General features: G+C 42.7%; 1 protein-coding gene across 6 annotated transcripts; it reads left to right on the plus strand.

Annotated features, from left to right (window-relative positions):
* Positions 1-245: 245 nt before the first annotated feature.
* On the plus strand, positions 246-11750 carry SUV39H2 (SUV39H2 histone lysine methyltransferase). Of its 6 annotated transcripts, none has more exons than XM_076357266.1 (7): positions 246-311; positions 1543-1688; positions 2695-3366; positions 5163-5309; positions 6930-7059; positions 8567-8698; positions 9479-11750. In XM_076357266.1, exons 1-6 carry the CDS (start codon positions 293-295, stop codon positions 8674-8676), a joined length of 1224 nt encoding a protein of 407 aa, XP_076213381.1. In that variant the 5' UTR covers positions 246-292; the 3' UTR covers positions 8677-8698; positions 9479-11750. The 6 variants fall into 6 exon arrangements, with proteins under 6 accessions (XP_076213381.1, XP_076213552.1, XP_076213299.1 ...); XM_076357437.1 differs by having other exon boundaries at positions 10732-11750; XM_076357184.1 differs by having other exon boundaries at positions 8567-8682.
* The last annotated feature ends 170 nt before the right edge of the window (positions 11751-11920 follow it).

Raw genomic sequence — 11920 nt, forward strand, 5'->3', positions numbered from 1 at the left:
GCGGCTCCCCCCCCCCCGGGGCGGCTCCCCCCCCCCCGGGGCGGCTCCCCCCCCCCGGGGCGGCTCCCCCCCCCCCCGGGGCGGCTCCCCCCCCCCCCCGGGGCGGCTCCCCCCTGAGGCGGCCCTGCCAGCGGCCGTTGCCGCCAAAGCCCTTCGCGTGCGCGCGGGGACGCAGCCGCGTGCGCGCGCCGGCGCCGCGCTCTCCCCTCCGCCCCCTTCCGGAGGGGGGCGGAGCCGCGCGGGCCTCGACCCGCGGCTGGCGCCTGCGGCCCCGAGCGCGGCCCCCTCCAAGATGGAGGGCTGGCGAGGAGGTGAGGTAGCGGCGGCGGCGGCGGTGACTCGGGCCGTGGCCGGGGCGGGGGCTGGGGCCGCCCGGAGCGCCTCGCTCGGGCTTTTCCTCCCTTCTCCTTGCGCTGGGTAGGCCGAGAGGGAGGGCGCGGGGAGGCCTCCCGTCCGCTCTCGGCGGTGGGGGAGCCGCTGCCGGCCCCCCTCGCCCAACTCCGCTCGGACCGTTGCCGCCCCCCGCCCCGCTCTCAGCCACCCGGCCGCGGCGGGGCCCGGCGGCGGGGCGGGGAGGGCTGGGGACCCTGCCCGCTTCCTTGGGGGTGCTCTGCCTGCTGCCCGGGAGAGGCTGTGGGGGGGAGGGCGGGGAGATGCCTGAGGTGAATGTGGGGGGGAGGGTAGGGAGAGGCGCTGCGGGGCCCGGGGCGGCCGCGGGAAAGGCGTCCGTCGCCCCCTCCCCACCTTCCCAAACTTCTGGCGGTGCGCCCCGGAGGTGAACTCCTCCGGGGCGGCCCTTTCCCGGCAGGGGCCGGGAGCCGGGGTGGGGGTCCCTGCGCGCTGCCGGCGGGTGCTGAGGCAGGAGAGCCCCGCGGTGCCCCGGCCGGCGCCGAGGGGAGGGAGGCACAGCCCTCGCCGCATCGCAACTCGCGGCTCCCGCTCTAAACTTCATGCCACGCTCCCCTTCCCCGCCCCAGCGGTGTTTCCCGGGCTCTGGCAGGGAGCTGGCGCTCCTGCCATGCCGCTCTGCGGCGTGTCGCGTCCCTTTAAATCCGCCTAGCTGACAAGGCACCCGCGATCCTTCTGGAAGAGCGCTGTGGATCTTTCTTTCCTCGTCCAGTCACCATGGTTGCATCGCAAGTGCTCGATTCCACTTGACTAACTACAGATATTTGGCGGTCTCATTAAAGAAGGGAGGTTTCCTTGTCGCCGTAGTTCAGTTATGGGATGCTGTAATTGTAGGAAAATTACTCGGTTCTTAGTGCAGCCTTCACCTGTGGAAGTCTCTGCCCTCCAAAATATTTGTTGTTGTTTATAAATGTACGTACTGTACAGAATAAAAGTGCAGGGAGGGAATCATTGATGTGTTTCACTTTACTCATTAGAGAAGGGTTGAGTTTGACTCTGTGAGACACTGTAGTTGTACAAGACACTCGTGGACTGCTATCACAGATGATAATGTGGGGACTCTGGGATAAGGCGTAATGATTTCAATTTAGCCGAGACATTAAATAGGATTCTTTACCAATTTTCTTATTGTAGCTTGGTATGTGCCATGTCTAGCTTCACTTGAGACCCTCCAAGAATTATGTAGGAAGGAAAATCTCAGATGTAAATCCATTGGAATCACCAACAGGAATCTAAAGAGTTATGAGGTGGAATATTTGTGTGACTACAAGGTAGAAGAGGTAAGAGAAACACAGACCAATTTGATCACTCTTTCAGCTGAAATTTGGAAGCGAGCCAAAGGTAGTTTTGCTCATAATATAAAGTAGTAGGCTGTGAGGACAAAGCTCTTGCTGACATCGAATTAAATATCTTTTAAACTTTGAACTGTAAACAGAAAGCGGTATAACTACTGCTTTCGGTATGTTGAAGGAAGGTCTTTTTCTGAAATTACAGAGATGTTAGAATATGAAATGTTTCGCCTTTGCGTATCTAGAAGTTAAGCAAAATGCTGATGCTTTTAGGTTGTAGCTTGGTATGTATTATGATGCTTCTCCTTTATTTGCAGGTAACAGTCTATATTTCTCTCTTGACTGTTGTAGTCTGTTTGATGAAGAGTTAGGGCCACGTGCTGCAACTGGATTCCTATGGCTTGATCGTGCCAGTGAAATTCAGTCTCAGGATTTGGCCTTGTTACAGTTATTTGGCCTTTTTAAAATCAGTACAAAATGTATGCTTCTTGATTATAAATACAATATTACATGTTTTGAATGGATTACTCCTTTGGGAGGATGGTTGATATGACATAGTGCTTTTCAGAGATTTTTCTGGTAAGTTTAGAATTTTTTTTTTTGTTTTGTATGTGATACAACTACATTCTGCTTGTGCATACCAGTCATGCAACTAGTAGTTAGTTATACAGTTAGTCTAACTTACTTAACGGCCTTAACAAACTAGCCTCCTCCAGGTATAACGTTAGCGATCAGAGTTCATCCCAGCTGTTTATTTCTTTGCCCCTAGAGATGATATGTAAAGTATCCAAAGTTGTGCTATACGTTGATTTGCAAACAGAAAACTTGTTTTTTCTCTTTCTCCCCAATTCTAACTGTTATGGGGACATCAAGACCTTCTGCACTGTGTGCCGTTTCTTAACTCCAGAGCTCTTTTGTGTTTGTCTGTGCACTCTGTGATGCTGGATTTCAGCAAAATGAAATGTGGCTAAATCTGTATCTGTTTCTGTATTTCAAGGGCACAGAATACTATCTTGTGAAATGGAAAGGATGGCCAGAATCTTCAAATACTTGGGAACCTCAGAAAAATCTGAAATGCCCATTGCTTCTTCAAAACTTTCTTAGTGACAAGAATGAATACTTGTCTCGGGTGAGAGATGGCAAAGCACTGAAAGTGAGAAACCATGTTAAAGCTTTGAAACCTGCGGTTGCAGATTACATTGTAAAGAAGGCTAAGCAAAGAATAGCTCTGCGGAGATGGAAAGAAGAGCTCAACAGGAAAAAGAATCATAAAGCAATGATTCTGGTAGAAAACACTGTGGATCTTGAAGGCCCTCCTTTAGACTTCTACTACATTAATGAGTATAAACCTGCTCCGGGAATAAATGTAATAAACGGAATAACGACTGGCTGTGAATGCGCTGACTGCCCCGCTGAGAAGTGCTGTCCAAAGGAGGCTGGATTTATTTTGGCTTACAATAAACGAAAGAAGTTGAAAATCCAGCCCGGCTTGCCCATCTATGAATGCAATTCGTTTTGTAGGTGTGGGCCTGACTGCCCTAATAGGATAGTACAGAAAGGTACACCGTATTCTCTTTGCATCTTCAGAACTAACAATGGCCGTGGTTGGGGAGTAAAAACCCTCCAGAAAATTAAAACCAACAGTTTTGTCATGGAGTATGTTGGAGAGGTACGTATTTATCTCATATAGATGAATTATTTACAATAAAGGAAACGGAGAAAATCTTTATGAGCTTTCTCTCAGTTTTAACACTTCTTGACTTCTACTATATAATAGATAGGTCTACTTCTGAGTAGAGAAATACGATAAATAGGCATTCTAGATGACAGAAAAAATATATTGTCCTGAACATCCTCTATTCCAGAGCAATTGCAAAAGGTTGAATGTAAAGAGAATGCTTACCCTGTGTGTCGCTAGACAATTATTTTAGATATGCGCCCTGGTAGTATTTCTAAAGTCAAGTCCTTCTTTTCTTCCGTGGCAGTCATATTCTTTATTCTTCCCTGATCATCGTTATTACTGTAGTTTTTGCTGTTCCCCAGGCACAGTCATTACCAAATTCCCCACCCAGTCTGTCAGTCCCTTTTCTGTTAAGGTAGTATTTCCAAACACATTTATTACTTTTGATTAACATCAAGAATAAGACTTGTAGTATGGACATTTTCTGTTTACTCAATCTCATACTATTTCAAACAGAACTTTCATGTTACAAAATACAGACCTTGAGTTACTCTCGAGGTTTTTGTATTGCCCTGTGTTTATCTGGTTCAGCCTCTGCTCTGCTTCAGGGCTCTTTACATCAGTAGCTCCTGGCGGCCTCTCTGATCCAGTCCATTGTATTTCTGCCACAAATCTGCCTTGCTACTAAGTTGACTCAAAATAATTCCTTCTGTCCCTTCGTACAAATGTTTATGGTCTTTACTGTATTTCCTCCATCCTTCCTGCGCCAAATCTTCTAACTTCTCATGTTCATACCTTTCATGTAAACATACAAGAGATCAGTCATTCAAAATATCTCTGGTGAGGGGTTAATGCAGAAAGATGATTATGTAATTTTGTTGCCTAAAGGAAGGAGTGTGTATTTACCCTTTCACCCAAATCTACTTACTCCCTACTGCTGAGTAAGTTCTCAAATTGGATGTCAGAAAGATTTTAGAGGGTTTTTTTTTGTCCAATTCCACCACATTTCATATCTGTCTTGCTGCCAAATTGTGGTTGCTGAGTCGGCACAACAGAATACATTCAACGTAATGGCTGCAGATGAAGTTGTTTAAGCTGTTGCTTCTGTCAAAAGTGACTGTAGTTCTTCTCTTCCTCTGGGGAGTTTCTGGATTTCTACGTTGTGCTAGTACCTGCTAGCCTAATTGCATAGATTCAGCTTTGTGAAGGGCCGTATCTGTCTGAGTTGTCATGAACAGGATCTCTCACTGCAGTCAGAAATAGCAGGAAGAGATGCTTCCAGGGAGGGAGGAGATGAATACTGGACTGTAAATATGACTGGGTTGTAAAGACTGATACCTGTTGATCTTCGTCTGTGCGAAGGGAGAAAGCTGAAACTTTATTTTATGTGAAGTAAACAAGGCTTTCTGGGTCTAATGAAAAAATTAGACCCATTTCTATATTAGAAAAATATAGAAACTTCAAGTAGAAACAGTTGATTGTATCTGTCATCATCAAAATTTTTAATAGAAGGTGCTGATATTTTTTTCCCTGAGACAAGGTAGTGCTGAGCATCAGCTGTAGACAAATTACATCCAGAGAAGTCTCAGTCAGTAACTAATCAGTTCAGCTGTATGTGTGTATTCTTTATTCATTACAGATGGAACGCTATTTCAACATCAAAAAGCGAATGTGGTATTTTTTACTAAGTAATTTTTTTTTTTTTCTAACTTGATTGTGATTTTTGTTTTAATTTAGTAATAGTTAATAATATGATGCAGGTTTCTTTTTTTCTCTTTTTTTAGGTGATTACAAGTGAGGAAGCAGAGAGACGAGGCCAGCTCTATGACAACCAGGGAAATACATACTTGTTTGATTTGGACTATGACTCAGATGAATTTACAGTAGATGCAGCTCGATATGGAAATGTGTCCCACTTTGTGAATCACAGCGTAATACCTTGTTTTGTATACTAAGAATTTGGAGAATTATCCTAATTGTGCCAGAAATATCTTCTCCTACTGTAAATATTTTCTTACCATATTCACCGTTTTTCTGGAGCGGTTTGTTTCATGCCAGCACAGTCCAGTCAGTTAGATGATGTAATACATAGAACAGAATACTTAGCCTTACTTGGAGTAGGACTACCTACAAAAATCTGGGAATGAGATGCTGCCTGAAGTGGGCATCTGGTAGGACAACCCCCAACATCTGGGGTTGTCACTGAATCTGCTGGTTCTAGGCGACCAAAATAGGGTTGGTTTGGGTGTGTTTTTTTCCAAGTAACTGAAAGACCTAACATGTGAGAAGTACTTAATAAAATTAGTGAAGAGTCAAAGACGATAGGAATCGATGCATTATTTTGTAGCAGGCCAGGATGGGGGGTATGCCGAATATCATCCTTCAAACTCTGGTAGAGGAGAAGATGAAAATTCCTATGCTTTCTTCGGTATTTCTCCCCTGTGGATACCTCTTCCCCTCCTCATACCAAATCTAAACTTGCCAGAGAACTCAAAAGTAAATTTTAAACAGGAAATTTTTGTAGTGTTTTATTTCTTGTTCAAATGAAGTACCTAAAGCAAGAAGGCTGAGCTGCATCTGTAAAGGAATTATGTATCGTTCCTGAACCAAAAATTATTATTTCTTAGTGATGTAATGTTTGTGAGGTATGCAGTCAGTGTTCTACAAATACAGTAAATTGATGTCTTCAGATTTGTGAGCTGATGGCGTTCGTATTTCACATGGGCTTGCCAGGGAGAAGGATGAAGAAGAGTTTTAGATGCAGCCAATTGCTCTTCACTTTTGGAAATGGGAGTGAAGTATTCTCCCTCGCCAGTGTAAAGTTAAATGACTGACTTCACTTCTGATTCTTTAACGTGGGATATGTTTCACTGTTAAAGAGCAAAAAGGCGTGCAGAGTTTAACAAACTGCCTCCGTGACTCCTGACTTCTGACAGTTAATCCAGAAAAAACGATAAAGTTGTTTCTAGTTCCTGCTTCGTGTCCTTGACCCTCCTTCTGCCACCCAGCCCATAGCAGATAATTCAGAAGCCAAGCAGGTTAGCAATTGAAAATAGAAATTTATTCATAGTATAAAAACATTATTTCTGGGCTGGAAGCAGTGCTTAAACCTAAATGCAGAATAGTGAGTGTGTGTGGCTTGAAACGCTAGGTTGTTTTTCTTTTCTTTCCTTTCAATTTTAATTCTTTTTGTGGGTTTTGTAGGTAAACCTTAACCTCTGAATGTAGCTTTAATTGCTTTGTCATCTCTTTTGTTGTCATCTTTTGAAGGTACCATATTTTTTTTAATAGGCTGTTACATATTAGCATAGTCTACATACCGTGTAAAGGTTGCCTTCTTGAAAGGACTTGACTCTAAGCTAGGAGTGTTCTCCTTAACGCTATTTCAAGAAAGTAATTTGTTGATTTCAGAAGATAACTTAATTTCAGACTTCTGTCACTGGGAGAAGAACCAGTTCTTCCTTTCCTGTGACCTTGGTTTACTTAAACACTTCAGTGAAACTTACTGTGCATTTTTCTTAACAGAAACTACATTAATTTTTGCCTTACAGTGTGATCCAAATCTTCAAGTCTTCAATGTGTTTATTGATAACCTCGACTTGCGTCTTCCTCGAATAGCGCTGTTTTCTACACGAACCATCAAGGCTGGAGAAGAGCTAACCTTTGACTATCAGATGAAAGGTCTGCAGACTTTAACGCTGTGCTTGCGGGAGGTTTGGGGCACTGGTGGGTTTTGTTGCAGTCTGACTGATGTTAGCATTTTAGGTCAGGCACTGCATCTCCCTAATGCAGCTCTGTGGATTCTAGAACAGACGTCGCTCGTTGACGTGTAGCGCAGACAGAGCCCACCCAGAAGCTTTTGCACGCACCTCTAGTGCATTACCTCCTTCAGAACTCCTAGCTCACAGCAAGGGGTTGTGGTTGGAACATCTGGCAAGGCAAATTATTTTGAAGATTAGTCACAAGAATGCTCAAAAGAATGGTCAGGATACCATTAAAAAAAGCTTTCCTTTATTCAAAGGTATTTATATGGCATTTCAGGTAAACTGCATTCTAAGTAATCTGCTAGTGATAAAGACAGTTGTAACAGCTGAGTGGTCTAAGGCACCACAGGTTTGTCTTTGAATTCTGGTGTCTGTAGGCCTCAGTTGTGGATGTAGGTCCTGTGGTGCAGATGTTTAGGAAGGAAGGAAGAAAGATGGACCAAAGTTTACTATTGTTTTGCTGGGTTGGATACATTGATCATTATGCAGAGACTTCAGGAAACAAAGTTCCTAGCGAGATGCTGTCAGCTCTTTGATAAATAAGAAAGAAATTTTTTACAGTGAGAACCATCATTCACTGGAACAACCTCTCCAGGCGCGTGGTGGAGTCCCCATCACTGGAGGTTTTCAAGATGTGATTGGACAGGGTGCTAGATAATCTCATCTAGGCTCCCTTTCCCACGAAAGGTTGTACCAGATGATCCTTTGAGGTCCCATCCAACTTGGGCTGTTCAATGATTCTTTGATAATTGATCTTCCATTCAGTGTTCAAGGCCAGGTTGGACGGGGCTCTGAGCGACCTGATCTAGTGCAAGATGTCCCTGCCCATGGCAGGGGGTTGGACGAGATGGTCTTTAAAGGTCCCTTCCAACCCAAACCATTCTATGACTTCATTTTTTTCCAGTACAGTAAAAAATTCTTGAGGTTTGCTGGCAGGGGTGTTGTGTATGTAAAACTTTGCGTGCAAACCATTTATCCACAACAGCGATGTATTGTTGGCCCCGCTATTTAGTTTTCAGAGAAGCATCTCTATACTCCAGAGAGTATAGAGGAGGTACTCCAGAGCCGTACCTCATCCTCTCTTTAAGTGCTGGCAAATTGATCTTAGTTAAATACTTAAAACTCCTCTTTTTTGTGGTGTCTGTGACACCAACGTTCAAGGCAGGCTGCAGTCTCAGCTGACCGGTATGGATACAGACCTGAGGGTACAAGGCTCGAGTTTGTTGAGCTTTGGATTCTGATACGTGTGCTAGGGGTTGTGTAAGTCATTGTTAACGTGGGTGTCGGTAGAATTTGAGTACAGCTTCACACACAATTCTTTTAAGAACCGGGGTGTTAGGAGGCTTTTTGAAGCCATTTGACTACCTAGCACAGTTTCAGTCTGTCTTTTAAAACTTCCTTATTTGTGTTTATCTGTGTCACAGGTTCAATAGATCTGACTTCAGACTCTGCTGATGGCCTTAGCCCATCCAGAAAGAGGATCAGAACTGTCTGTAAATGCGGAGCTGTGTGTTGCAGAGGTTATCTCAACTGAGTGCGGGTATCCAAAGTCACAAGTACTTTGTTCTCTTTTAAATGTGTTTTAAGAAGACTCTTCTTTCACACATATATTCAAGTATTCTAATGTCTAATGTAAATAAGTACAGTGAAAACAAGGCATTACATTTGTAATGGAAGTGGCATTGGCCAAAGAAAGAGATGTAGTGTTTCAGGCAAATACAAAACTGAGAACGGGGATTAAAAATTGATTTTTCTAGAACTGTTATTTGGGAAGCAGTAAAATGTAGGCTAAGAAAACTCTTTAAAATGTACCTTCATGTGAATATTCGGGTGTGAGCTTACAGCCGTAGGCCTTTTAGGGACTGATTTAAGTGGGATGAAGCGATGTTACATACTTTCTATACCTTGAAAAGTCTGGAGGCATTTGATTTGAATCCTGAATCGTAGCTGACAGTTCTTCTGCTTTTTCGTTGTCTAAAGAAAAACTTCAAGAGATTAGCAATAACATTTATGGCACCGGGTTGAAGGATTGAGGACAGCCATCAGACTGTGTCTAAATGAAGGTTCACAAGAATGCAAACTGTAAAATGTCCGTTGAACTCCACGCAAGTAAAGCAATTGGTTTTAGCAGATTCCAGATGTAAGGTCAAAGTCTCTTAACATTTCTAGCTGATGTTACATTATTTAGAAGCTTTACAGGTAGGGTGGGGTTTTTTTTCCCCCAATTGTTACATTCTGATTTTTAGTTAGGATGCTATAGGAGGTCTGCAGTTCTACAGAGAATTTGTAAATACCGAATTATCGGTAGTAACATAAGCTGTTTGTTTTCATTGCAGAAATTTGGCAGTCATGGCGGAAACAAATTACTGGCTACAGTTTGGAAATAGATAACAAAAGAATAGGGAGAGCAGCCCATTGTCTAACAAAGCTGATGCATTATGGAGATATGCTCAGTTATCTGTTAGGTGCAAAAATACCCTGGGAATTGATTTGTATCCACAACTGGTTTTGATTAAGTTTTTACATACTGTGACTTTTTTTATCTAGTGACAGACTTTTAAGGTACTAGGCCTGTTTTTTCTTGTTGCAAAAATGTTAACTTCAGTGAAGTTAGACTAGGGGTGAGTTTACCCGTTTGCTGTAGACATTTGTAAGATGTTCTTGAATGTAAAGGCTGAGAAGTGTACTGTTCTTCAGCTGCTTGAGTCTTCTCTCTTTTTTTTTTTTTTTTTTTCCTTGATCATCTTAAAGTTGTCTCGATCTATTCGTAATGTATGCTAAGTTTTGCTTGGCTTCAGAAACACTGAAGAGCAGTTGAGGTAGGTTATGAGTGGAGTTACAGCCAAGGTTCACACTCCAGGGATGATTTAAGTGCTTTATTGTCATGGATTAAAAGCTTGTAAAACTTGCATATTGCTTACAAATCATGTAAATGTTGTTAGGGTCAGGCAGAATAATGTTGCTCCATAAATGGATGCTTCATAAATGGATGCGAGCTATGTATCATAGGTCAGCTAGTTACCTTTATAAGGTGCACAGCTGTCGGCTCAGGTGAATGAAGTCGAGTACCCAGCATATAACCGTTTACTTAATTTGTTAGAAAATGCCTTAAATGTCATGTTAATTACTAGCACTCCAAAAAGAGCGATTCAAAGGTTAATGCAGGTTGTTTGTTCATTAAGAAGCACAGTTGCATTTGCACTGATGAAGAGCCGGCTCTTTGGCAGAAAATGGAAATTTTATTTGCTACTAGCCAAAATCAGTTTCACGGTTGGGGTGGCGAGTGTGGCCATTGAAAGCGCTCTGTAAGTTTTGTAATCTGCAAGACAAACAGATACACGTTGAAATAGATACTTTATATTCTTTAAGGAATAGGAGACAGTTTGCTTAAATTTAAAAGTATTTGACATTACCAGGCTCACCTTGGATAAATGCTGAATGAGGTCAATTTTTATCATGCCACATCTCTAATGATTTTTTTTTTTTTAATATGTGTATAAAGTTGAAGTGGAATGTGGAGCTTTAATGTTAGCAAACTCTAGATGATCTGACATCATTTGGAGTCATTAGTGCTTTCTCTTGCATGTAGCCCGATTCAGCGATGCATTCCACGTGGATGGAATCTGCAATCTCCAGCTTCTTAATCCGCTGCCGTCCGCAGCCTTCCCTGTCGGTACAGGATGGCGAGAGTGGCTGCGGCAAGAAATGGATTCCTTACCAAAACAGTTTTTCTGGCCTCTCCTGTACAAGACGACACGGGGCTGGTTTGACACTCTTTTTGTCTATCTATGTCCATGCCCAGTTTGATTTAAAAATTGCAAGTAAATGCATTTTAAAAGGTAAAAGTCGTAGAAGTTGTACTTGAGTTCAGCGTCTGCCTTTTTCCCGAGGCAGGGTATGTTACCACCAGCATTGGAATAACGCTGCTGTTCTTTAAGGATATGTGTGTTACCTCTTGGGCGATAAATAAAGGACCATTAATTTATGTTCGGGGAGGTAACAGTATATTGTATTTATTTGAAGTAAACCCAAGTTTCCAATTTAGAGCCTTGAGCAGTATTTTATATTTATGTATTCACAGTGCATTTGGATTGCAGAGAGTGAATTAGCTTAATGGGACACTGTGTCACTTTTAAAACTCCTTTTGCTGTTTTTACGAGTTCGGGGGAAAATTGCCAAATTGGAAAAGGAGAAAAAGCTATTTTCAGTTTCTTAAGGAGCCTAAACCAGCCTAGCTTCTGCCTTTGTTTTGCTTTGTGGTCTGTTAGCATCATCATGGCCACCAGCTCAGTTGTGTGTATGCACTTCTTCGAGACTGGTAACCTGTGATCTGTCCTCCAGCTGTTCTTTTTTGTTGGGTTTAATTTTTTTTTTTTTTTTTGGGGTAGCAAAACTAAAGCTGCAGGATCACCTGTAAGAAAAGCTATTGTTTATTTATTTAATCTCAAAGTTGAGTCAATCTTTTTGTTATTTCTAATGTATGTTTTAGGACTGTATACATTAGAATATGCAGTTTGTAAGCTCAGGAACATTTTCTTTTCATAACGTGTGATCTCTAGTATTGCTATCTTCCTATAGTTTTTGATAAAATAAATTGAATTTAGTTTTTCTCTTGTTGTTGTCATTCTTAACCAAAAAAAAAATCTTAGCCTGTCAAAATCAGCTGTAGCTGTAGCAGTAGAATTTGCTTTAAGACTGCAACCTCTTAATTCCTGTCCCGTACCCAAATTTTCTAGCACGGTAAGGACTGTAGCAGAGCGATCATGAGGAAGTCGTGT

Source organism: Aptenodytes patagonicus, chromosome 1 (assembly GCF_965638725.1).
Source record: "Aptenodytes patagonicus chromosome 1, bAptPat1.pri.cur, whole genome shotgun sequence".
NCBI lineage: Eukaryota > Metazoa > Chordata > Aves > Sphenisciformes > Spheniscidae > Aptenodytes > Aptenodytes patagonicus.